Genomic DNA, 27942 nt, shown 5'->3' with positions numbered 1-27942 from the left:
ATTCAAAATCTAATACGGATGAATATCAAAGGAGAGAAATAACCAAGCCATTGTGACAATACTCAAACATCCTGCATCATAAACTGATCTTTTTCATGAGATAAAGAGTCTCCAGCTCCATCTATCTTCAACTCTCCTCTGTTGTGTTCTAATCCCATGTATTTTGAATAGCTAATCCTCTGCACTATGGATGCTGAAGTTGGGATCATGATTAGCACAAAATCTACGCAACTGCTCCTGGAATTGCTGCATTCGAAGGTCGTTCTGAAAAGGTTGATAACAAGATTAAGGAATAAGCACAAGTTATATTTAATTTAATCAATTGTAAGGCATAGCATACATTTTGGAAGGTCATGAACGAATAGCAGTATCGCATGCAAGAAAAGCTAATTCCAGAAAAAGTACAATTTATAAAATGAATGAAAGAAATATTTATAGCAGACACAGCAAATAAAACACATGACCAAATGTGATGGATTTTTCAAAATTTGAACTTTACGGTACAATTTTTCAATAGCTGCAAGTTCTTTTCATTTGCTTTAAAAAAAAAAATCCTGTAGGCAATGGTCCAAATAGGGAGTGGGACCATGATGGCCACTACAAGAATTAAATAAGTTTTCATGTTACATAATACCCCCCAAAAACAAAAATACCATTAAAAACATTCTCACCTTTTTATCTTATTAGTATTTAATCATAATCATTTTACAGAAATCTATTGCATGCAGGTTTATACCAGCCAAATGAGAAGATAAACTCAATACACAGAGTAACAAAAGACCAAACAAATTTCAGTCATTTTCAAAAACTTTCAGCTTCTAGCACAGAAGGCAACAAGACTGAATCTTACCTCTGGGCCTAGATAGGTGGTCATGTTGCTGTCTCTGAAGTGTGGGATGGGATGCACATTGAGGGTCGAATAACCTGAAATGAACAATCAAAGTTATATTTTAAAATCTTTGTATCCTAGTGGAAATGACGTGAGTTAAAAAAGACGATTATATGAATGTGAATTACCGTAAACTATGGGACTACCGGTAACTGTTCTATTACCGGTAGTTAGAATTACCAGATCAATGTCTTATTCATTCATTGAGTTCATTACAAAGCTAGGAATAATTTTAAATTGAATGAATTTATTAGGCAGAAATCTATCTGTGACCTTTTTCATTCATTGAACGTCAGAAAGCATGTTCATATTTTAGGACAGTAGACTACTAAACCTTGAGACTACCATTACTGTTAACCATTTTGTGATGGCTCAGTGGTACAGTAGGAATCTTGTAACTGGAAGGTCCCAAGTTTAAAACCCATTCGATGCACTAGCCCCCTTTGGGAATTAATGCATTAATCCTCATTACCAAGTCCCTGACCCTTATAAAAATTTACCGAGTTACTATACCACGGTACGGTATTTCAGCCGCGGTAAAAATAAACAATTACAATTATTACGGTACACTACATATAGAGCCATGGTAGTACCGTATCCAAACCATTGAATACACATCCCATGATAACTTGCATGGATGAAACCCATGGAATTGCATGCTCAATGAAATTTATAAACTGTCTCCAAATGATTTTCTGGACTTCCTGGAAACTTATATTATCATTATCATGCTCAATATCATGCAAAATTAAAACATACCAAATCTGGCGGTGATGGACTCCTCATAAAGCATGATGGCAAGCGTAGCATCATTCTCATTGACATCTTTACGAAGGCACAGCTTGGCATGGGCAGCTGCCATACTAGTTCTGATATACATGGAACATGACAGAGAGGGGAAATGACATACATTTTATAAGTTCACAAATTTGTCATGTTGAATATGATCCTGACAAAGGGTACTAGCTAACATTACAAGCATTGTAAAAATGAATATGATCTGTTTTTAAGTGTTTATCTGTTTCTCTCCCCCTCAATCTCTCTCTTTCTCAACTAATGATCAATCACTTTCTGGATAATACGCCGCTCAATACTGTATACATGTTGGGCAATAATTTAAAATACACTAAAATAGTCGACATGCAAGAACATATGAATGAACTTACAGGGTCTTGAGGGCAGCAGGGGGAAATGGTGTACCCCTCACACCAGATGATCGCACCCTTCTACTCCCCACAAAGTACCCCTGGATAAGCTGCTGGGCTACTTTCGTCAGTTCTGCAGGCTGCTGCCTGGCAAGCTCAATGAACTGTGAAAGGAGGCAAAGAATTATTATTTGAAGCATGTGCTCTTATGTCATACATTACAGTACTTCAAGAAAATAATAATAATAATAATCAGACAATAATTATAATTGTAAGCAGTATCAACAACATTGCACATTATTATTTTACAATATACATATGTCCATTGATCATCACTAGCTATCATTCCACATATAAATTTCAGCATTCTATATCAACTCAATATTTTATTCATGACATTTTCTATCTATACCAGTGAATTCTTGCTTTTTGGTTTATTACAAAGTAAAAGAATGCAGTGCATTTTGCAGCTAGTACAAAGGCTACATAATATTACAATTCTGAAACTTGTATCCTCAACAGAAAACTTGATTGACTCTTGCATATCTCAGAGTAGCACAGGTCAATTTGTGAGGACTAGTTACAGAAATAATTTCAAATTATTAGCATTTACTTAAACTAAAATAATTGAAGAATTGCCCTACCCCAAGGGAAAAAAATATTCAAATTTTGACTGCGTAATACTGGGGTTAAAATATATCTCTACTTGAGGGTAGGACCTTGGTTGTACCTGTTTAAAGTCTTCATTTGCAATGGCTTGATGAGGATGCTCCTGTTTGACATTCATAGCACCAATCAGAGCTTGATGGATAAGACTTGCTTCCTTGAACTCATCCCATGTATGGTCGCTGTTATCACACATCACGACCATGCTGAAGCCTCTGTAGGGAGTTAAAAAATAAGGAAGAATCAATAGCAATGAATAGGTAAATGAATCAGCTCTCATGTATATGGTCACAGTTATTATACAATACAACCATGCTGAAATTAATGAGGAGGAATGCAAAAGAACATACAGTGAGTAATAGGTTTGCTAAGCTAACATTTGGACCCCCCGCCCCTAAAAAAAAAAAAAAAAAAAAAAAAAAAATGATAACTGACCGTTTTTTAAGGTAAAAAGTCAATAAAATTTCATGATTTTAAACAATGAGCAAGAATGACTTGATTATGCATCAGTGCAGCAGAGTATACACATATAATTATTATATCAAAGTGGACCTTAAACTGTATTGGGACATTACTATCGTATCAGCTAAAATATTTTTTTATGCCTCCGTTACAAAGTAGCCGGAGGCATTATGTTTTCCGTACGTACGTCCGTCCGTACGTCCCGTTCTCGTGATCGCGTTATCTGAAGAACCGATTGATGGATTCCTGCCAAACTTTGGTCATGTATGTATCTTGCAGAGCCGATGAACTGATTAGATTTTGGGGTCACGAGGTCAAAGGTCAAATGTCACAGGGCTCATTATGTATGCAAAAAAGCTCGTGATCGCGTTATCTGAAGAACCGATTGATGGATTCCTGCCAAACTAAGGTCATGTATGTATCTTGCAGAGACGATGAACTGATTAGATTTTGGGGTCACGAGGTTAAAGGTCAAAGGTCACAGGGCTCATTATATATGCTGAAACAGCTCGTGATCGCGTTATCTCAAGAACCGATTGATGGATTCCTGCCAAACTTAGGTCATGTATGTTACTTGCAGAGCTGATGAACTGATTCAATTTTGGGGTCATGAGGTCAAGGTCAAAGGTCATGCGGCTCATTATGCATGAAAAATAGCTTGTGATCGCATTATCATTAGAACAGATTGATGGATTCCTCCCAAACTTAGATCATGTATGTATCTTGCAGAGCCAATGAACTGAGTAGATGTTAGGGTCATGTGGTCAAAGATCAAAGGGTCATATATGTATATGAGAAATTGCTTGTAATCACGATATTCTGAGAACCTGTTAATGGATTACAATTGAACTTGAATTTGAACAATTTCTTCTGTTTTGGTTTGTAAAATTGCTCTATGACGGAGGCATCATTTCGACTGCGCGCAGTCGAAGTTCCATCTAGTTTTAGATACAAAGCTTCCATGGTGTTGTGCATCTCAGATGATAAAACAGCATAACTTACTCTGGAATCTTTGCGGAAATGTCATCAATATCCTGAAATTGAGAAAAAGAAACACATTTTAAAAACAATGTAACAACGGGGGTATATGCAAGTTATATACAAAATTATGCCAAATTCTCTGATTGTTTAATCATCATTCTTTTAACATTGGAGCTTTCCATATAAAAAGTATCCTTTTGACATTGTAATATAACATCAGTGTACCATCAAACCCTACCATAGTTAAATCAATCAGTGGGAATGTAAGAGAGGGCATAGAGATCTGGAAAGAATGTAAATTACATTAAATACTATTGAACTGTGGAGGAGAGTCATCGACACAATAAAATAAAACCAAGTGAATTTGAAAACAATGCGTTCCCTCATGAGCAACCAATGTAGTGCCTTGAGAACTGGTGTGAAGTGACTGTGTTTGTTGGAGAGGGTCACTATACAAGCAGCAGCACTCTGTAATATTTTTAATCATACAAATGTTCATGAAAAAGCTCTAATCCATTTACCACTCCTGAGGAATTGCCCTCTTACCTGTGCCACAAAGAGATCTGCTTTAGGCCTTCTAACATTGGGACTACTATAGGCCCACAAGGTTGATTCAAGAGGCATGGTGTATATCTGTAGAGGACCAGCATCTACAGTATGGGGAACAGTCAGGGTTATGCTCCTGCTGTCAGTTGCTGTAGTATATGTAGGAGGGAGGGGGGGAAAAGCACTTTGGGATTACTAAAAATGTCTTTGTCAAGCTAAGGATACAGTGTATATGAGTACGGAGAAAATAATGCAGAAGATAAATAATGTCTGATTCAAGAGGTATGGTATACATGTAGAGGACCAGCGTATATATCGACATGGAAGAGCAAGGGAAATGGTTCTGCTGTCAGTTGCTGTAGTATAGGGAAAGGAAAACTACTAATGGATAACTGAAATTGTAACTCATTAGAAAGAAAAAAAATCAACAAACATACATACAAATGTAGAAAAGGCAAAACAAATTATTGAATGCATGCAGTTTTCTCTTGTGTTTCAATAAATGAAAACCATTTCATATTTCTTTTATTGAACAACAACAAAGTAGAATGATGTGATGCTTGCCACAATTATGTAAAAGTTTCATTTATTGGTGAAATACTACCCTTGACAATTGCTACCTTGCTGCCCTAACACTTTGGACTACATATGCATTATGACATTTAAAACAAGTATATGTAATTTAAGAATTTGGTTAAAGTTTACCTGCTCTCATTCTTTCCTTAGCATCTTTCTTCCATGTATCCAGGCAGCCAAGCAAACAGACTCCCTGGTGTGCCAGTACAACAGATCCAGCTGTATACAAAAAAGGTGTGAATAGAAATCAGTATAATCACATATCTTTGATCAGTTGATATCATAATTGTATTCTATAATCATCAAGAAATATATAGCAACAGGGCAATTTCACATGTGCAATATCCATACAATCTTATTCTTTACAATCGATTTAACTTAAATAAAAATAATATTCTGTGAAACTAAGATATCCATCATGAATAGCAAAACACAATAACTTTTCTATAACTTTATTATGTAGCTAAAAAGTTACGAATGTTTTCCTTTTGAAGTTGGAACAGGAAACATGACAGATTATCTGAGTAATTCCACCTTCTTTTCACCTCTGAGGCACAAAAAAAGGCATTTCTAAAGTGTCCACACATTAGTAAATTCAGAACCTGACCCTACAGTGGTTGTACTTTTGGTGGGAACATAGTATCACTTGTTGCTATGTTGGGATAGCCTCTTGCAAGATTTCAGGTATAAAAAGCATGCATTCAATTTGAATATGTTCTTTAATCCAGTCTTTTAAATCTTTCCTACCTTCAATGACACATGCACCAGTCTGTGCGTCCTTTTGGATGTGACCAAATATGGGCGTGGATGAGGCGTGTGATATTTGCTGCTTAGCAAATGATGCCGCATGCATCATTAGTCTGTGGAGTACATTGGTGTCCTTGCCAACAGCTAGTACATCTAGGATCTGAGAAATGATAGGAATTGCACAATTTTTTTTAATAGAGGGTTGGCCATTTGACTAACTTAAAACAAAATGTATTGTATTCCAGATTAAACCAGTGCTGACTTAATTTCTCGCCAAACTCAGTTGAAACATTTCAATCTGAAGCAACAAGATTGAGATAAGGGATACAATTTTGACTGACCCTTTTTGAGAATTTTTAAACAAAGTTTTAAACAAGATGATAAGAACTCCTGTTTCATTGTATCATCAACAAAGTTGAAGAACATCTTGACAGTTTCTCTCAAAATACAGTTCTGCTCAAAATAATGGCTGTAACCTTCAATCTTTTTCAACAAGTTCACATTGACTATGCATCTAAATGGCAACGTTCCTTGGCAATTAAAATATTCATTCTCAGAAAAAATAAACAAGATTCTTCTATCTAACCTCACAGGTGAGGAGCTTAGTTCTTCAATTTACAATATGTCTTACATTTTCAGATTGTGTTGACTGCATGAGGCTTAGCAGAAGATGGAGTTTCAGTTTGTGGAAGGTTCCAGGTGGTGCTATGTCAGGGGCAAACAAGTAGGCAAGGCTTGAACTGAAACTCCATGGAGATGATGCACGATCTGTGAAGGTAAATGCGGATATGATACAAATAGTTCACAATATTTGTTAGAAAACCATGCATTAAAGATTCATGATTTATTTTTTCAGGAAACTTTCAAATAATGTGTTATATAGTGCATCATTGTTCAAGATAATAAGTGTCATTAATGAACTTTCACACATAATATTTTCACCAGCATTTCTTGTTTCCTTGCTAAATTGGGCATTAAATATATTCCATTGATTAAAAAGAAGATGCCTATTTCTAAATTCTGATACAGTAAGTCATTTCTATTTCCAAACCATTGTTCAACACTCAAATTCTTAGCCAGCTTTTGCCTCTTAGGATATATAGGAATGGGGTAAAAAAAACAAATGTCACATAATTAGTTCTAAGGACAACGACACAACCCAGAAACAATGAGAAACTCACGTTTTCAATGGTAAAAACATTCAAATGAAATCAAATTAAAAGTTCACTGATACAATCATGTTCAAATCGTTGCTTGCATCAATACTCATTTCAAAATACGTATGTAAAGTTTGAAAATAATACAGATCAAACATCCATACCTGCATAGAGTGTGTGAATCCTCTGTGGAATAGTCTTTGGTATCAGTGGTATTGATGGCTGGTCAATCTAAAAATAATGCCATGAAATTATTTAAAGTATACATCCAAAGCATGATCAAATAATAAACAATCAGGCTTGAATAAATTTAGAAACTTTTCTCATACAGGTTGAACCTTCATCAATAACCTTGGGGAGCGGAAGAAAATATATTCTTAGTGTAATATTCATTGGTATAAATGTAGATCATGATACTATAAATTCTGACATGATAGAATAAATGCTATATAATAAAGGATTGATGTAGATGTAACCAACAAAGCTGAACATTAATTTGATCATCATTACAAATGGCAACAAATTTAGTGCATTAATAAATATTGATAAATGTCATTCATAAAATACTAATAAAACAATGACACTGGCATTGGAATCTGATCATCTTTCATTCATCATTCAGAAATCATTCATGAACATATTTTTAATGAGTTTAAACTACAGTACACAATATTTTGACTGTATATATCTCCATTAAAAAAAATCACACTTACCAACAATATGTTGTTTGCCTGTCAATGAAACAGAAAATGACAAAGGACAGATAATTAGATTTAAAAAAGAAGCAACAATTATACTTTCTTGCAATTTTGTAAACAGATTCTCAATGATTTTAACATAAAAATGAAGAATGAACAAAATGAACACTGGGAATGTCATTTTTTATATGGGGTTTTTATTTTCAAACTAGTGAAAAGGCTACATACAGTTAACAAATAAAGTATTCATATCCCTTGTAAATTTGATGTTTTTTCGTGACTCAAAAGTAAAAGTTGGGCTGGTTAAATTAGGGCCTTCGTTGGAAGCTTTCTGATGTAAGCTTTAATATGTCATTCTCAATAAATGTAAATTGGGACAAATCAATTTTTCACATACTCAAATCACTACAAAACTAAATGAATGAATTAGTTTTGACTGTATATCGATAGACCCAAACTTTGCTTCTTGTGATTTTCATCTGTGACTTTCAGTTGTTTTATTTTCAGCATTACCACTTTTGAACGATATAACCTTCTATTAAGATAAAAGTGATAAAAACAGAGAAATTTATCCCATTAAAACTGAGCGATTTAATAAAATAACAAAGTTATATTTTACTAATTTATCTTTGCTAAATTCTGTTTTGTTTTTAGGGAGTTGAGGGTTAGGGAAGCGTTAATCTGATTATAAAAAAAGCAATACAAGATTGTATGAGTGATACCCACCTCAAATGCTAGCGACATTCTAGAACCACGGTTTTCTATAGTAGGGATTCCAATCACATTGAAACACCCACCAAGGAAGACTGTGGGCATGAGGTCATCTGAAAGGTCAAAGAACAGAGAAAGATGATGAAGTATAAAATAAAGTGACAAATAATATGCAAAAATCGTGACACGATCATATAAAAAGGAAAGGTTTAATTACCCCAAATCAAATTCCAAGAAATTTACAACAGTTATAATTGGATGATTACCTAGTTCCTAACTAGAGTCTATTCTACTTATTTTTCCAACTTAAATCCTATTTTTTCTATCGTGAGTTAAAAAAAATCCTACATACAACTTGAATTTCTAAGGGGTAAACTTGAGTAAAAGCTAGTGAAATCATTTTTTTCCATGCCATTTTGTAATATCTACATGTAACTATCAAATAAGTAGAATTTTGTTACGAGAAACTCCAACTTAAATTGTAAAAATATTAATAGCAAAATACCAATGCTTACCTCTCACATACACTGTTATAGATTGGTGATACTGAGGACAAGAAGCTTCGTAAAATGCATCCTTGCATACCATCTTTAGGACAAGCCGTTCTAGAGTGTAGAATAACACAGACATAAATATATGTACAAATCAAGGCGTGGCACTTATTGATTAAATTATTGATACCCGTTGTAAAATTTGTTTGGTTTTGTATTTTTGTAACATAAGAATCAAACATGGATTGGTTGAATAAGGGCCTTTGTTGAATACTTTTAGATGTAAGCTATTAAAGCTTTCATATTTTACATTATAATAAAAGAAAATCACATACTCAAAAAAAATTACAAAACTTTTTAACATACAGAAATGACAAAACTTGGTAAGGGTATAAATAATTATGTAATTATGCCACTTTAAAAAATGTTCAGTGGGATTTTTTATGTTGTATTTGTGCAAAATAACAGCTATGGTTCAGTAAGTAATTACCGGTAACATGGAAAATGTAACTGTGATTGTGGTCTAGGAATGCTACTACATGAATATTACACTGAAATCTGCATGGTAGTTATCCAACGTTACAGTAATCAGAGCAATCATGCCTTAAATGGATTATTTCCTGTATGGATTATTTCCTGTATGGCTTAAATTCAAATTGGTACATGTATGTCAGGCGCCTCAAATAAAACAGCTGCCTAGCTAGAAAGCTTGATATGTGCATCATAGATCACTGTAATCGCCCAAGCCCTTGTCTCATGACAAGACACATAATAGTTGACCTCATATATTTTGTAAAACATGTATTGGTTAACCATCTCTTACAAAAATGGGGCCACATTGTACTCAAATTGATTCAGCAAATACATTTCTCTAGCAACATTTGAACCCCTTGTAAAACTATAAGAACAGTTTGTAATTCAATGTATTATAAGCTATCAATCCATCCACTACTGAAAATCAATTACTACATTGAATTCACCAGGTTTATATGAACAGTTGTATAGATAATGCTTTAAGTTCAGAGCAAGTCTTACCTCCAATGATTCTGCCATTAACATCTTCAACAAGCAAGGTACCACAGTAGAAGCAATGAAAATCATTCCTGCAATAAAAAGGAAACAATATGTTTATCAGTTTTTTCTTAGTCAACTACAATAATCAGAGTTTTCAGTGCATATTAATCCTCTTAAATGTCCCCAAATATTAAAATTCTAAAGCCCCACCTCATGGTAAAGAGTAAATTCTCTTCCCCCTCCTCTTGAAAATTGGTATAAAGTTTTGCATGTAAAATTACTCTACAAAATTTATGAAATAAATCCATTGTATGTCATGACAATAAAATAAATTCTGGATTACAAGGTCAAATGCTAATGTACTATTATCATAACATGACACTAGTTTTTATTTTTCAGCACCAAGCTTGCTTGTTTGTTTTTGAGGCAGTTTACCATGTCGTGACTGAGTGAGGTTTTAACCTCATACATATATCCTGTGACAGTACCATCACATCCTGTCACATGGAGTCACATGGAATGGACTAATCAATGCCTCAGTCACACTGCGAAACCAACTCTACAAAAACCTCAATTCGATCAACTCTTGGCCTTCCAGGGCAATATCCTTTTATTTCGCTCTTTTGTAAGTCTTGTTGGTGTGACTGAAGTGCTGTGGTCAAGGTACAAGGTTCAAATCCCAGCCCAGCACTAACATCCTTTGGCAAGACGTTAATCTACGTTTGCCTCTCTCCATGTAGATGCAAAATGGGTACCCGATATATTTGAGCACTAGTTATTTTGGCAGCTCAGCTATTACCAGAAAAATAATGTCTAAGGAACATGATTGTCACAACACAATTCAAAAACTGTATTTTTTAATCCCCAAAGTTATATTTTACTGAAAAAACTTGTATTAACATTTTTTAAAAAACACTGACTGATACGTGGATCAATGCCTCTTTAAAAACCATAAACTTATAATCACCTTACAGTCTGTGCTTCCTTGGCCCCAGCAGTGTGTAGTCTAACGTACGTATTTTCATCAGAACCAAAGCATTCAGAAATAGGACATCTATATTTGGCACATCGACTGTTAGAAAGAGAAGGAATATCTCAATATGTACGTCTTCATTAAAGTAAGGTTTTTAAAAATTCATTTTATAGTTCTTTTTACATCTGCATAAACAACAATCAGAGATAGGAAATTTATATTTGGTACATGGATTGTCAAAACAAAAACAGGATATCAAGCTATTTATGTCTTCACAGAGGCAAGGATTTTACCATAAAATGTTAATTTCAATGTTTTTCTGTTTAATTTCAGCACATATGATCAGAAGCATTCAAAGGTTGGACACTGACATGTGGCTCATTGACTGTCAAAACAAAAAAATATGATGCCAAGCCATTTATGTCTCAATTAAAGATTTTTTAAATGTTAAGTTGAATGTCTTTCTTTAAAAAGTCAACACATTTGATGGAAAGCATTGAGAGATACATTTATCTTGATGACAGTCAAAACAAAAGCAGGAAATCAAGCTATTTATATCTTTGTGGAGGGCAATTTTTAACATTGAAAAGTTTTGCCTTTTAGTATCAACGAGGCTCAAAGCAAATATATTGAACAACTGGCATCCTTGTTCTTACTGAGAGCAAATAATTAGATGTCATGCCCAAATCCTTCACTAAATAATATAGGAGATACTTGAGAGAAAATACTTTCTATGACTTACATAACTGAGATATACACCGACAATTTAAGCAATGCATACTTAATACAAAAACAATATAAGAATGAATAATAGTACATAACTTACGTATATTTAGAAGGAGAAGTCATACTACACACCACACCTACAAACTGGTAAAAGCGGGATGCAAACTTGGATGCAAAGAAATCTCTTGGTCGCAGTACATAGCTGTGTTCAAAGAAAATTAAACAATATCTTTTGCTGAGCATAAGGTCTCATATAAATACTTTTTCACTGATGAACATATTACCAAAAATACCAACAGATTATTATTAGGAATATAACACCTTCTCAAACGTACACTCATTTCATTTTCATTGGCAGTAACGCAGGAAATGAACTGGCAGCTGAAGATGATTGATAAAGGAACAATTAAGAGTTCTAGTCAAGGTCCTAGAAAATTTATATTTTTTTAAAAATAATAGAGTGAATTGAGAAACAAGATTTGGAGATGAAAAAAAGATTGAATCCCTCCGACTGAGTAAATGACATTCGCAGAGTACCAGATAGATCTTAAGTATGTTAAATATTAATTTAAATTATTTGTATGCGCCTTGAGCATCTCTAGAGATGGATATGTTGCGCTTTATAAATATTGTTATTATTATTTATTATTATTAGATACATTCCAATCTCTTGACAAAATAACTGCAGGCAATACAAGTAATTCTGAACAAGAAGGGAACAGAGAAATTTGCAATATTGAGGAGGGAAAATGGGAATGGATATAACTTACCTAGGGAGTGTAGGTAGGCCATTGAGCCTGAGATTACAGTGGATCTGAGTTGGTTTGATGCTCTTTGGAATGACTCCAAGTGTGTGTGATGCGGTGAAACATACCTAATGATACATTAAAAACATTAACTTGATGTGGTAAAAATTACATACCTAATGATTGATCAAAAACATCAATATAAACAAATACATAGGACAACTACATTGACATGTACATTAGATCAACATGTACTCTCAAATCAAATGTAAATTCATTTAAGAAAAATTCAAATAACATACATATAAGCATGAATTTCATTTTCTTTTAAGATACTTGTTTCTGAAAATGAGACATTTCCCATTGAAAATAGTACAGTAATCATACTTATCAAAAAGTTGGTAGGAAATTCCCATGTTTTAATAAGGATAATCTTTTATAAATCTGAAAGTATACCAGCACATTCTCTGTCTACCATAATACAGATCTTACTTCACATCTAAAGGAGATTGAAAATACAACTTCATATATTGTGCAGTGAAGGTTAGCAAACAATGCAAATTTAACTATCATGTTCTGTAACATAGAAAATGGTACCATCTTTTAAATGGTGTACTTACTTCTTGAAACAGTGTGTATGCATCTGATGGCTTGCATGTAACCATGTTTGTGAGTTCCGCTGATATTAAATGAAAAACATGGCATCAATAAACAACGGCTCATGGTTTGATCAATAAAATTTAAAATTGATATTCATTTAAAAAAAATCTTTATCTGTCACCTTGCCTAAATTTTTCTCCTTTACAAATGATTGGCAACTACGATGGCCCAAAATCACACTTGTACCAATATAAGAGATAAATCCCTGATTTAATCTCATATTTATGAGCAGCAAAAGATTAATATATCGATGTACACTGTAACTTAAAGGTAATTTCAGGCTCTTTCTGTTTAGGTTTTTGGGGGAAATGCTCATGATATTGTTGCAGGGGTTAGAGAGAAAAGCTATAATATGACACATATCAATGTAAACATGTCTGAATTCTGATAGATAGTCAAATTCTAAATTAGCAATATGGGAACAATACATTATTAATAGAGCCATAACAGCAAAATGTCCATCTTTGAATTATATTTTTAGCACAATTTTGCCGCATTATCCGATATTTCATCAGAGAATCTTTAGAATTTTAGTGGTACCGCGGATACTTCTTTTTACACACAAGGTACTTTTCAAATTTCAACCACATCTAAGTCAATCTTAACTCAATGTCTACGAGAATGAGAAAATTCAGTAGTCAATGGGTTACTCACCATCAATCTGGCATAATTCTTGGATATCGATGAGGATAAGGAAGCTGTAAATTTGGACTTGTTTCTGTGAAGAAAAAATAAATAAATAGAAAAGAACTTGCATGGTATGACTTTTAAAAATTCAATTAAACCTGTGAACTCTTCTATCAGAATGTAATCATATGATTATATTATTTTCATTTTAAGATAAACAATGCCTAGATGTCTCCATGATTAAACATTCAAAATGCATGTTACATAAAATCCTCTTTATCTATTAACACACCAGTTGCACCAATTAATTTTCTTCATAAATAAACTAAGAATTATCAATCCATAATAATACTACTCAGAAAACATTTTAGAGCATAGCGTAAACATTGAGACTTTTTTTCTTATAATTGTGAGACAGACACTTTATTGTAACTTATAAGTGTATCACCTGCACTTACATTTACATCAAGTAATAATTCCACATTAGAATACGGGTAGATTCGTAAATTTTGACGAAAAAGAAGTAGTTTCCTTACTTCATTGCTCTGCTGGATGTCAACACACTTGTTCTTTATTGAAGCTAGCTGCCCAGTTTGGTCAAGATAACGTAAAGCACTCTCCTTCAGGGTAAGCTTATCTTGCTGGATTCTTGCAGCAGCTAACATCAAGACAAAGTTCTTTTCAGCTTTCACTGATCAACAACCTGCATTTCCAATTAGAGAATAGAAAGTAGAATTGGTAAAATAACATACATCAGAGAAACAAAAATAATAAACATGTATATTTCTAATTGATATTTGAGTCTCATATTCGGTAATGAAGATAGAACATATTGAGTTAAGATCATGAAAGAGCATGTAAGAAGGCATAAAGATATGAAATAGCATGACAAGAGTCTGATTGGAGAACAGAAGAGGAGGGTAAAAGAAATGTAATATGGGGTACAGATATGACAGACTAAGTGAACAACAGGAGTATTTGACATTTATAATCCATGAATAGCAGATTTCTGAAACAGTCTTAAAAAATATGAAATTCATAACATGATAAATTTAGATTTTCCAGAACATATTTCAACAGAACATTGAATCTCTGTAATATGATATCTCCCTAACTATAGAAATCAAAGTGAATAAAGAGATATCAAAATTAAAATATTTGTTAACAAAGAGCACTTCACCCGCTCTGTCCTAAAGAGTCATCCACTGTCTCTCTGTCACAATATCCGAATGCTATGAAAGTTATTATGTACTGCAAAGCTTGTTCTCGCTAGCATCAGATTCTTTAACCTCCCAATGCCATAGGTATTTATGTAAAGGATGAATAGTCATTACCATGAGTTAAAAATTTGCATTTACGTAGGTCTACACGTGAACATGATATATATGACTCACTTACATAAGTAGAGATATAGTCTGCAGGAACAGACTCCAGTTTTGTTACAACACAAAATCCATAGCAACATGAGTCCAGGCTAGATTTAACTTATAGCGACTTTAACAAGTTCATACAGCCTAAATATGATCTTATTAGGGTAATCTAGAGCACAGTTAATTCAGACCATTACTGACTGAAGACAACTGCTCTGGTCGCAGTTTCTCCCAGCAATTCATCAAAGTCACAGATATATGGTTAGGAATGCAATAGGGCTTGAGGTGCAGTTTAGGTCTAGGGTCAGGTGAAGTGTTATGTCCAGATTTGAAAATAGGAATTTGGTAAATATCAAAATTTGACTGTGTTAGTCTATAGCACAGGTACCGCCAGGCGTGAATACGTTGTGGATAAACCTGTGCCAATTATTGGGTGCTGCTGACTGACTTTTAATCTAGCCCCCATAAAGACTGTAAAGGGTTTACTGCCTGTAAGCTACTAGACATGTATGCCCGATGCACTAATAATAGCATCCTGCCTCCAAACATAGACTCTACAGACATGCTCAAATCGACAGAGCGTCATACTCTTACTTTCAGGAAGACCTTCTGATATGGTCAAGGTCACTTGAACGTGATATAGAGGTTGCTTCCCCGAGTCTGAGTCATACTTTCTACTCTCATTTTAAATCATCATACAAACATGACTGATCATTCAATCATGTTTTTGTTTTTTGTTTCATGCAGAGACACCCCCCCCCCCCTTATGACTTATCATTTTGTGGTCCTATTTAAGAATTTTCTCTTTATCCTTTCTTGCTTGTAATTACTTCATCTTTCCTTCTTTTACTCTCGCTCTCTCTGATGCTATGCTGTTTAGCAGGATTTAAGTATGAAAAACACTCCAATCTTTTTTGTCTCCAGCTCTTTTCTTCATCTTTTGGTATGTATCATTTGCTTAGATACCATCCAACATCATAATCATTTTTCTTCCTTCTTTCCCTCAATGATGTCTCTCAGGAGTCTATAATGCTGTAGTATATGCCCAATCCATATCTTCTGTCTCCTCTCCTTCCATGTTATTACTAACTTACACTCCTCCGTCCTCCCCCACTTTCTGTAAAACTACATCATTTGTCACTCAATCCATCCAACTTATCTTTACCATCTTCTTCCAAAGCCAGATTTCAAAACTCTTCATCATTTTTATGTCTGCATGCTGTTTTTTTAGAGTCCAGCCTCAGCTAATCCATAGAACAGCGAACTCCAAACCATAGTTTTCATGATTCTTTTCCTTAGATGAATATTTGTAATATAAAAATTGTTATGTGTGTGTGTCTGGGAAGGGGTTGCATCCCCCACCCCCTGCTTTGTTTGCCTACATGATAAATAAATGCAGAAAAGCATTGATACACCTCTTTTTTCAACTTGATTACAAAATCTTAGACCCCCCCCAAAAAAAAAAAAAAAAAAAAAAAAAATTCATTCAGGAATATGTTCCACTCAGACTATGTCTGGCGTCACTGAACTCCTCTGCATCAAAAGACACATTTATGTTTTTTTTTAATCCTTGAAGCAAACAAATCTGTCTGTCTTGACAAAGTCTTACATTTGATAGTTCATCTGCTGATAAATATGATATTTTTTAGCTCACTTTATCTTTACATACCGTAATTATATGCATTAATTCAAGAGAACTTATTAAAGCACAAAGAACTTTGCGCATTGAGCGCTGTTCTGTGAGTTTACGCGTTGTCATTGGCAGATCCGCCCAAGTGGCTTCGAATTTAAGTGAGAGAGAGCCTACTTAACTTAAGCGCAACTTAAGTACAATGGCAATGTCAATACGTATTATTATTTGACATATCATGCTTTAAACAGGTGACGCACTTCACACATAACAGACGCACACATGAAATTGCACACACATAAAATAAAAAAATCAACAAACATGTTTGAATAAATTTCCAGTTTGTAGTCTACCTTAAATATGACGAAAAGAATTGTTCAAACTTTACAAATAGTTATGTAAGACTTAAACTTAACCTTTTAAGGATGCTGAAAAAAATTGTAACAAATAGAGGGTTTGACTGAAATATCATAATTTTGGTATAAAAAAAAGAAGAAAAATCGCAGGCTTGCTCCTCGCACAAATTGAGTGAATGGAAGAAAACGATAGCCAAAGAGAAGGGTCCTTGTCGGCGCCAATCTAGTAAAATGAGACTGCAATTCGCCGAGATCGGATGAACGATTTGCGCATGCGCTAAATCAATGTACCGGTAAGCTTAAGTTCTATGTGTAAAGGCTAAAGTAAACTGCATTTTTTGAGACACATTCTTGTGGTGATCTAATCTAGATCTAATTTAGATAAGTTTTACTTCTATGCAATATTCTTGTAATTATTTATTTCAAAAAATTAGAAATGACAAACAAAAAATGCTATAAAAGATCATAATACTAATCAGTCTTTAAGTTAAAATTTAATAAGGCCTTAGCCTAAGGGACACGCACAAAAAAAACAACACGTATACTAGAAATCTACTACTAGATCTAGACGTAGATCTAGAGACTAGGTCTAACTTAGACTAGAGTCTCTACTTTTTTTAGTTTTGTAGTTTTTATATCAGCTGTGTGCTGCGCTGCCAGATTGGCAGGCATATACAATTTCTAAAAACACTGAGGATGTATTTGATGTTAACTGAATTTCTCTGACACGTTTGATTTTCATCCTTATGACACGTTAAAAACAAAGAATATTGAATTCTATATTAGTACTTGAATCTAGCAGACGACAATTCGGCTACTCACTTCCGCGCATACGATCGCGATCGCAAGTACCCGGCGAGCAGTATCACAGCTGAACTTCAAAGTCACAACAAACAAAAGGAATTATAGTAATCATACTAATGGTTCTAATATGTTTTGGGAAATATTACCTCCGTGTAAACGTTGTATGTCAGCTGGCAGATTTATCTGATATGTAGATCAGCTCGGTAGCATCAAGCTATTACAAGAAGTTGAATGAAGTATTTAGAACTAGAACTTAGCCACAGTGCAGTCTGTCTGAGCTGTCAACAAATAAAACGAACCTATACGACAGTTCCTATCAGCTATTTGCTGATAGCCAATTTGACAAGCGTGTTGATCGCAACGATCACGGACAAAGTTGTATTTTTTGTTTTTTTGTTATAATTAAAGCTAAGTATAAAATACATTGGTGTATCTATAAACGTAAGGGTAGAAAAGAACCCCTTCAAAAATTTGCTGTGGACTCCCCCCCTTTGGTATTTTTTATGTGTGTAAACCCCCCCATCACCCCCCCCCCAAACTACCCCCCCCCCCCTTTGGATTTTTTTTTTTTTTTTTTTTTGGCTGACCTAAAAAGGTGACCTTACCCACCCCCCCCCCCCCAACGGAGCAAAATGTCAAATTTTCAAATTTCGAGACCAAAAACCAAAAAAAAAGTGTCCTCTTACCCCCCCCCCCGCTTATTCAGCGGCTGGCTGAGTCGTTGCGAAATTTTCAGCCCAATTTATAAATGTTGTTAAAACCCCCCCCCCCCTTCAAAAAATCCAGCGTACGCACCTGTGTGGACTTAACACATTCCATCAACAAAAAATTAAATCAGAATTAGTGTGATCACTGGGATTCATTATGATTATACTGTAACGATCCGCTCCGCGGTCGTGACGTAACAAAGAGGCCTAACTTAAATGATTGTTGTTTTCAAGCGCGTCATCATACACCGACGCACAATGTTTACGTTAATAATTTGCATACGAGCGATTGACATTTGGATCCATTATTGAGATGCTTTAAGATGTTATACTGTAATTGTTTATCAATCTATCACATGAATTTGGATGGAAAGTTGTTTAGACAATGTAACTTGTTAATATTTACTGCAACTAGGTCATTCAGAGTGTTGTATTTAATTAATGGTAAAATAAGAGATTTACTTAGATATTTTGCTCTGAACTAGCACAGTCTTCATGTTAAGTCCATTTTCGCTGCGCGCGTACTTTCCAAGATCGCTTAGCGCACCGATTTCCCCCACGTCCGCATTATGCCTTTATAACCCGTAACATTTCTAAAACGCGAGGAGTTGGAATTGGACGCTCGTCGGAATCAGAACTATTAGTCTCTCCCTGGAAATTCCCCCCCCCCCCCCCCCCCCCACCTAAGGACTTGTCTTGGAATTGGGCGCTCGTCGGAACTGGTACCACACATAAGATCTCTCTCCCTCCCTGGAATATAAAGGTACACAAGGAAGTCTACGCTGGAATTAAGATGCTGGAATTAATGAACCACTATTATTAAGATGCAGGAATATTCTAAGTCCACCTCTCCCCCTATGACGCTATGGAATTAAACTAAGAGGAAAACTCCCAAGTCCCATAAATCCCAATGAATCATTGCCTTAATTTACTTTATTACATGTATCCGAATATAATAACGACAATCGTATAAATTCATTAAGTATAACTATGAGCACAAGGTATTTGTGACAGTGGTGATATAAAGATGTTGTAAATATTTGAAGTACATGCATTAATAAAAATTGACCATTTTCTTTTGTCTTAAAACTGAAACTATGAGTCTATAAACACTTTGTCTTTCTTCTTGACTGGTACTCCGTCATAAGTCGTATATTTCGACGAAACGAACGTAAATAAGTATTGTAGCTTCCCCCGTCTTTCCTCAAATAAAAGATAAGATCTAATTACTCTAACCGCTCGGACATGCATTATAAATAATGTCGGCTGACGAATATCCTGACAGATATAAAGAATCAGTTTCCCCAGCTGGGAATGAGAATAATCCCGACGTAGAGGTCGAGGTTGGAGACGGAGGCGGGGGCGGCCGCCACAAATTTGGTGTCAGAAGTGGGATTATTAATATGGCGGAGGTACCAGAGTCTAAGAAAGAAATAGATGAGCTAAGTTGCTCCTCAGATGAGACAATGTCTAGTACAAAAAGTTCAAAGAAAAAGAAGAGTAGGTCAGAGAAATTACAAAGTCGGATATTAAGTCAACTAACGAAGTTAATGGGGCAAATGATGAAGTTGACAAAGAAACCAAGGAAGAGGACTGTTGGCCCAGACTCCTCCACGGAAGAACTATCTGATTCTTCAGATGATGAAGTGGAATTCAACTTCAAACCAAATAGACGACCGGAATTAGGAATGGAAATCCAAAATAGAGACGAGGAAGGAATATCTCATGTCGATGAATCAAAGACGAGGAAACATAAGGAAGAAACTAACCAGATGAAAGCACAAAAGAGGAATGATGATATTCGCCATGCCAAAGAAGATAGAATTCGGGAAACTACTCATCGACCACTGATCATGCCGGACAAGTATGATGGAAGTACCGACTGGAAAGAATACGCCTCGCACTTTGAATCTTGTTGCGGAATCAACAACTGGAAAGATGAGGAATCTGCCAAGTATCTAGCTGCTAGCTTGAGAGGTCAAGCTCTGAGGTTACTTGAAGAACAAAGAGGCACCAAGTGGAACTTTGAAGAAATAAAGAGTAAACTGTCATTCAGGTTCTCTTCTGCCAAACAGGCGGAAAGCTATTTGTTGGAACTTAGGAATCGTAAGCGACGTCAAGGAGAATCACTTCAGGAACTAGGACGTCATATTAGGGAACTAACTGATAAGGCATATCCAAACTTTGAAAGTCAAGGGGTCGATAGACTAGCTAGGATTCATTTTACTGATGCTATTCGTAGTAGTGAGATTCGTATGGGAATATTTCATGCTAAGGCAACAAGCTTAGATGAGGTAATTCAAGCAGCAATAACCACTGAGACATTTCTACAGACGGAGACTGAGAGGAATGGATGGAAGGTTAAGCCTCCTTACAATAGAGGAATCGGCTCTGAAGTGGATCTAGAGAAGATGATCAAAGATGAAGTCAACAAAGTCCTAGGCCAAGCTATGGAAAGTCAACCTAACAAGGAAAGATGTCAGGGATATGTGAAGAAACCAGGAACTAATCAAAGACCAAGCCAAACAGCGCAAGGAAGATTTGATGTGAAAACCCAAACATGTTTCTATTGTGAGAAACCTGGCCATTTCGCAAGGGAATGCCGTGAGAAACAAATGGATCGAAGAGGAAGGAACTATCCAAGTGGTGAATCTAACTGGTCAAGACAAAGATATCAGCGTCAGTCAAACGACAAGTGGTCGCCCCAAAGGGTCGTGGCGCGGCCAATCGTCCAAAATTAATTGAGACCCAAACTAGCAAAACAAAGACAAGTTTCATACCCAGTATAAATCAAAATGTTGATGGTCTTTATGTTCCAGTGCACATTCAGGACAAGGAATACAAATTTCTAGTTGATACTGGTGCTTCAGATTCTTACATTTCTAGACGATCATATGAACAATTAGATGAAAAAGATAGACCCCCTCTGCAACATCGTTGCATAAGTGCACAGTTAGCAGATGGTTCACCATTAGCCATTTATGGAGCAATAACTCATGAGATGAAGATAGGACCAAATAAAGGAGTAATTACAGTTTTGGTAGCAGATGTGAGTAGTGATGGAATCCTCGGCTTGGACAATCTAACAAGAATGGGGGCTAGCATTGATCTGACTAATTTCCAACTCACCACAAAATGGGGCAAAGTAGAGTGCAAGAATGAAAGTGGAGAAAGACTATCCTGCCGCATAACTGCGTCAGAAACTACTACAATTCCCGCAGGACATGAAGCTGTAATACTTGGATCAATGAAGGAAGGAGATCGAATTAAATCTAACACCCTAGGTTTAATAGAGGCTGGAAATGTTCAACAACAATTAGTGAAGAAAGGACTCATTACAGCTAGAACTCTAATCAAGACAGGGGAGGAGTTAGTGCCTGTTAGAGTATTCAACCCATCTACTTCCAACAAAGTAATAAAGAAGAACACACCAATCGCTATGATGACCGTAATAGATACAAGTGAAGTACAAGAAGTCCCCAAGTACACCACTGTTGGTGATGGAAAAGTTCCGGAACATTTGAGGGATTTGCTAAAGAGAAGTACAGAAGGAATACCAGATCAGTATCGCCAAGACGTGGCAAAGTTATTGACGGAATTTCAGGATGTATTCTCAAGAGGAGATGATGATATTGGAAGGACTAATTTGGTACAACACAAGATAGATACTGGAACTCAGCGACCAATTAGACAACGACCACGCAAGCACCCTTTTGGGCAGAGAGACGAAATCAAGGAGCAAGTGGAAGGGCTACTACAGAAAGGTCTTATTGAACCAACTGATAGTCCATGGGCTTCAAACATTGTACTCGTAAAGAAAAAGGACGGAACTCAGAGATTTTGCGTGGATTATCGGCAACTGAATGCTGCCACGATCAAGGACGCCTACCCCCTACCTCGTATAGACGAAACATTGGATGCTTTGTCAGGAGCGCAGTGGTTTTCAACCCTGGACTTGGCAAGTGGATACTGGCAAGTAGGCTTAAGCAAAGATGCTAAGGAAAAATCAGCTTTCGTAGCTGATGGTGGACTCTACTCATGGAACGTGATGCCTTTTGGACTTTGTAACGCCCCAGCCACTTTTGAGAGATTGATGGATAAAGTACTAACCGGATTGCATTGGGAGACATTACTTGTCTACTTAGATGATTTGATTATCTTTGGTAAATCGATACCAGAGGAACTTTCACGGTTACGTCAAGTATTCTATAGACTACGACAAGCCAACTTAAAGTTAAAACCAAAGAAATGCTTTCTGTTCAGGAAGAAGGTGTCCTATCTCGGACACGAAGTATCAAGCAAGGGAGTCTCAACACAGCCAGAGAAGGTCGAGACTGTAAAAACATGGCCGACGCCGAAGAATGTGACGGAAGTTAGAAGTTTTCTTGGTCTTGCATCCTACTACAGACGTTTTGTTGAAGGTTTTGCTAGTATAGCCAAACCTCTTCATCAACTCACGGAAAAGCGCCGTGCCGGACAGTTCGAATGGAGCTCTGTCTGTCAGGAAGCGTTTGAAGAGTTGAAAAGAAGATTGATTACTGCACCTATTCTGGGATACCCGAATACGGAAGGTGCATTCATTCTTGACACAGACGCCAGTAAGGATGGGATTGGAGGAGTGTTGTCACAAGTACAAGATGGAAAGGAAAGAGTAATTGCTTACGGAAGTAAAGTGCTAAGTAAGGCAGAACGGAACTACTGCGTTACAAGAAGGGAACTACTCGCAGTTGTCGTTTACTTGAAGCATTTCAGACAATATCTCTACGGTCGACATGTAACAGTGAGAACAGATCACGGAGCTTTAAGATGGCTAACGAATTTCAAAAACCCTGTGTAGTATCTTGAACAACTGCACAATTAGCATTCCATACTTTCTGGTTGTCATTGGTTACTCGTACAAGAACAATGTATAGTGTATTGTAATAGGACCTGTACAGAAGTTGAACAGAGAATACACACGTTATCAACCATGTAATTGAAGGCTGTTGTGTCGTCCTTTCGGCTGTCTAAATAAGGACCAAAACATTACATTTGGCGACGAAGATGTGTGATTTCGTCATGAACCTGAACTTTCATGGACACAGTCCCTCGAGTCACTGCGTAAGTTACTTTGAGAACATTTCAACATGAATTTACCCCAGTTTGAGCGTTTTGAGTGCCATGATGATCTCGCGACCGTGGGTGTGAGATGGGGAAAATACGTGAAACGGCTAGAGAACTTTTTCACTGCATTTGCTGTAACAGACGATGCCCAGAAGCGAGCGTTGCTCCTGCACTATTCCGGTCCTGATGTGCAGGAAATCTTTGAAACACTTCCAGACACAGCCACATCTTACTCTGCTGCCATTAAAGCGCTAGAGAAACATTTTGTTCCGTCTGTTAATGTGGAATATGAACGTTATCTGTTTCGTCAGTGTAAACAATTGAACAATGAAACTGTTGCTCAGTATCATCTCCGTTTGCAGAAGTTAGCTTCATCATGTCAATTCTCGGACAAAACTGCGGAAATCAAATCCCAAATCGTGTTTGGGTGTACATCGCAAAATTTGAGGAGGTACGCACTTCGTGAAACTGTTACACTCGAAAAACTTCTTCATACTGCCCGCACGCTCGAGCAATCTGATCAGTATGCAGCCGAGATGGAGAGTGCTACATCTCGAGAATCAACTGTCGCTGCTACGCGTCATGACAAGCCCTCAAATCCGAACTCTGTCCAACGCCAATTTCGCACTCGTGGAAAACAGCAAGCGACCAGACAGAAAGTCACATGCAGAAATTGTGGTGGTCGGTTCCCACATCCCGCAGATAAACCCTGTCCGGCAAAAGGGGTTACGTGCCATTCTTGTGGAAAATTGAATCATTTCCAGAAGTACTGTTTATCTAGACCATTAAAGTCCAATTCTATCGCAATTCATACTGAACATACAGCAGCATGTCAATGCAGCTGTACTAGCTCTCCGCAGCCTGAGCCTCAGCGTGATCACCAACCTGCTCAGCATAGTAAGGAAGAGCAAGCTGAAACAAAGGACTATGTTTTCAATGTTAATTCTTCTTCAGCCAACGGACCGATTGTTCAGATTGAGGTCAACGGGATCTCAATTTCAGCTTTAATCGATTCTGGTTCCTCAGTAACGATTGTGAGTCAGAACACGTATCGTTCGATTACACCAAGGCCTCATCTTGACGCGCCCTCTGTTCCTGTGTATGCGTATGGAAGCACAGTCCCGCTTGATGTTGTTGGAACATTCACCGCATCTGTCTCGTATAAATCGAAAACAGTGGAAACAAAGATATTTGTTGTCACGCACAGTGGTGATACACTGCTGGGTTGTAGCACTGCCACTGCACTTGGTCTCCTTCATATCACGTACAATCTTCAGCTAGAGCAGTCGTATAAGGATCGTTTCCTTGGTATTGGCAAACTGAAAGATCACCAATGCCATATTCATGTTGATGGATCCGTTCCTCCTGTAGCAGTTCCCTACCGAAGGATTCCCTTCCACATGAGAAAGCGAGTGGAGCAGGAACTTGACAGATTGCAGGAACTTGATATCATAGAACCGGTACATGATACACCTACTCCGTGGGTTTCTCCGATCACTGTTGTCCCGAAGCGTAACAGTGATAACATCCGCATTTGTGTTGACATGCGTCACGTCAACAAAGCTGTGAAGCGCGAACGTCACATCACGCCAACCGTTGATGATCTTGTGTCTGCTTTGAATGGTGCCACAACATTTAGCACTTTGGATCTCAACTCGGGCTACCACCAGCTAGAGCTTGATGAAGAGTCTCGTCCGTACACAGTGTTCTCAACTCATGTCGGACTTTTTCGGTACAAACGACTCAACTTCGGGCTCGCATCTGCATCTGAGATCTTTCAAGCTGTTCTTCAAGACCTACCGGGTGTCTTGAATATAAGTGATGATATTCTTGTGTTCGCGAACAACAAAGCGGACCATGACATTCGCCTCAAAGCTGTACTCGAACGCCTTCGTGAGGTGAACCTGATCTTGAACAAGGACAAATGTGTCTTTGCTGCTGACCGTGTCACATATTTTGGTCACGTTTTCTCATCCAACGGCATTAGCGCTGATCCGAGAAAGATCGAAGCCATCCGAGCGGTACCTGAACCTCGCACCGTGTCCGAAGTCCGCAGTTTCTTAGGCATGGTTAATTACTGTGCCAGGTTCATCCCTGGTCTGGCCTCGATTTCAGCACCTCTTCGCCATCTCACTAAGTCGGATAGTGAATGGGAATGGGGTCTTGCCCAAGCCGACGCCTTCGCTAAGATCAAGCAAAGAGTTTCGCAACAATGCACCATGGCATACTTCAATACGGCCAGCACCACTGAACTTATCGTTGATGCCAGTCCTCATGGTCTGGGAGCACTTCTTGTTCAGCACAACAAGGAGAACACGGTTCCTGTCGCGTTGGCAAGCAGAGCCCTCACAGACGTTGAATCTCGATATTCGCAAACAGAGCGTGAAGCCCTAGCCATCACATGGGCTATTGTCCATTTTCATGTGTATTTGTATGGTGGATCGTTTGTAGTCACAACTGACCATAAGCCGCTAGTATCGCTCTTCAACAACTGTCATGCTAAGCCACCGCTCCGTCTTGAAAGATGGATCCTGAAGCTGCAAGCGTATGACTACACCGTCCAGTATCGTCCTGGTCAGCATAACCCCGCTGACTACCTCTCGCGACATCCTCAGCTATCGGTGATGAGCGTATCCGATGATCAATCCTTGGCGGAAGCTCATGTTAGTTTTGTGGCATATCATGCAGTTCCGAAGTCAGTATCAATGTCCGAAATCGCTGAAGCCACAAAACAGGACCCAGTCCTACAGCACGTCATTCGCACCATCAAGAACAACAACTGGCATGACCTTCTTGCGACCTCTACTGAAAACCAATCAGAACTCCAGAGCTTGTTCATTATTCGCGAGGAATTGACAGTGGATGACAATTCTCTTCTCCTCCGCGGACATCGCATAGTAGTCCCGCAGTCTCTTCGTAAACGCATCATTGATATTGCACATGAGGGACATCAAGGCATCACAAAGACAAAGAGTCTTATCCGTGAAAAAGTGTGGTTTCCCTCTATTGACAAAATGACAGAGAAAATTGTTCGTGATTGTATCACATGCCAGTCTAACACAATCGAGCATGTCAAAGAGCCTCTGCGCATGTCCCCTCTGCCCAAAAAAGCGTGGTCAGAACTTAGCATTGATTTCGCTGATCTCCCGTCAGGTGACCACCTGCTTGTTGTTATGGATGACTATTCTCGTTTCCCCGAGGTTGAAATTGTCTCATCTACTTCAGCTCAGCAAGTCATCCCCAAGCTAGACCGAATTTTCTCAAGTTTCGGCGTTCCTGATATCGTCCGTACGGATAATGGGCCTCCTTTCAACAGTCGTGAATTCGCTGACTTTGCCGACTACCTGGGTTTCAAGCACAGAAGGGTAACCCCCAGGTGGCCCCAAGCGAACGGTGAAGTTGAAAGATTTATGAGACCACTGAAGAAAGCCTATCGCTCTGCCATCGCTCAAAACAAATCGTGGAAGCAGGAGCTCTACAGATTTCTTCGCAATTACCGCGCCACGCCGCATACCACGACTGGTGTCCCCCCTGCCACACTCCTGTTTGGCAGACCTGTCCGTACTCGCCTCCCTGAGCCTATAGTTCCCGTCTCCGACATTCAAGAACGAAATTCGGATAATCAACTCCGCTCTCGCGATCGTGGCAAGAAAGCGAAAATGAAAGCGTACGCGGATAGTCACGGTACAACACGCGAGAAGGATATCGATGTAGGAGACACAGTTCTTGTCCGCCGTGATGGTATAGTGTGCAAACATCAGTCCCCGTACCTTTCCACACCATACAAAGTAGTTAGGAAGAAAGGTTCACGAATCACTGTACGTCATGGTAATCACTACATCACGCGAAACGCATCACGTTTCAAGCGTTACACTGGTCCTATTCCCTGTGACCAATCTGCTAACAATGATCAAATTGAAATTGACCTTAGTGATGATAATGCACAAGGACAACAACTTGTTGTGCAACCGCGACGTAATCCTAGACGCAATCGACGACAACCAGCACGGTTGCGCGATTATGTTTAGTTCACAGTCTATTCATTACTCATAAACTAGTCAAAGACAAAGAAAACTGGAGAAATGCACAATATGACTAAATGATGAGACATTGACTTTTAATCTTGCATTTCTTAAAAAAAAAAAAAAAAAAAAAAA

At 37.4% G+C, this 27942-nt stretch overlaps 1 protein-coding gene across 2 annotated transcripts; it reads right to left on the bottom strand.

Annotated features, from left to right (window-relative positions):
* Positions 1-55: 55 nt before the first annotated feature.
* Positions 56-18233, bottom strand: LOC100890707 (minichromosome maintenance domain-containing protein 2). Of its 2 annotated transcripts, XM_030980676.1 has the most exons (22): positions 18122-18232; positions 14352-14518; positions 13843-13906; positions 13149-13207; positions 12553-12656; positions 11883-11984; positions 11051-11155; positions 10105-10172; positions 9094-9183; positions 8594-8691; positions 7883-7900; positions 7334-7400; positions 6644-6780; positions 6013-6172; positions 5395-5484; positions 4690-4838; positions 4165-4196; positions 2765-2915; positions 2056-2198; positions 1649-1758; positions 851-924; positions 56-264 (listed from the first exon to the last, which is right to left on the bottom strand). In XM_030980676.1, the coding sequence occupies exons 2-22, from the start codon at positions 14478-14480 to the stop codon at positions 172-174; spliced, it is 2043 nt and encodes a 680-aa protein (XP_030836536.1). In that variant the 5' UTR covers positions 14481-14518; positions 18122-18232; the 3' UTR covers positions 56-171. The 2 variants fall into 2 exon arrangements, with proteins under 2 accessions (XP_030836536.1, XP_030836537.1); XM_030980677.1 differs by lacking the exon at positions 9094-9183 and having other exon boundaries at positions 18122-18233.
* Positions 18234-27942: the final 9709 nt, after the last annotated feature.

This window comes from Strongylocentrotus purpuratus, unplaced genomic scaffold (assembly GCF_000002235.5).
Source record: "Strongylocentrotus purpuratus isolate Spur 01 unplaced genomic scaffold, Spur_5.0 spur5_scaffold_11, whole genome shotgun sequence".
In the NCBI taxonomy this organism is placed as follows: Eukaryota; Metazoa; Echinodermata; class Echinoidea; order Camarodonta; family Strongylocentrotidae; genus Strongylocentrotus; species Strongylocentrotus purpuratus.
Note: the sequence above shows the minus strand (reverse complement) of the source record. Positions and strands in the feature narration are given on the sequence as shown.

Coding starts and splice junctions, on each gene's coding strand:
- LOC100890707 (XM_030980676.1), bottom strand. CDS start 14,480: ATGTTAGCTGCTGCAAGAATCCAGCAAGATAAGCTTACCCTGAAGGAG. Junction 6,173..6,643: donor AGTCAACACAATCTGAAAAT/GTAAGACATATT, acceptor ATCATTTCTCAG/ATCCTAGATGTACTAGCTGT. Junction 4,839..5,394: donor TAAGGAAAGAATGAGAGCAG/GTAAACTTTAAC, acceptor CATATACTACAG/CAACTGACAGCAGGAGCATA.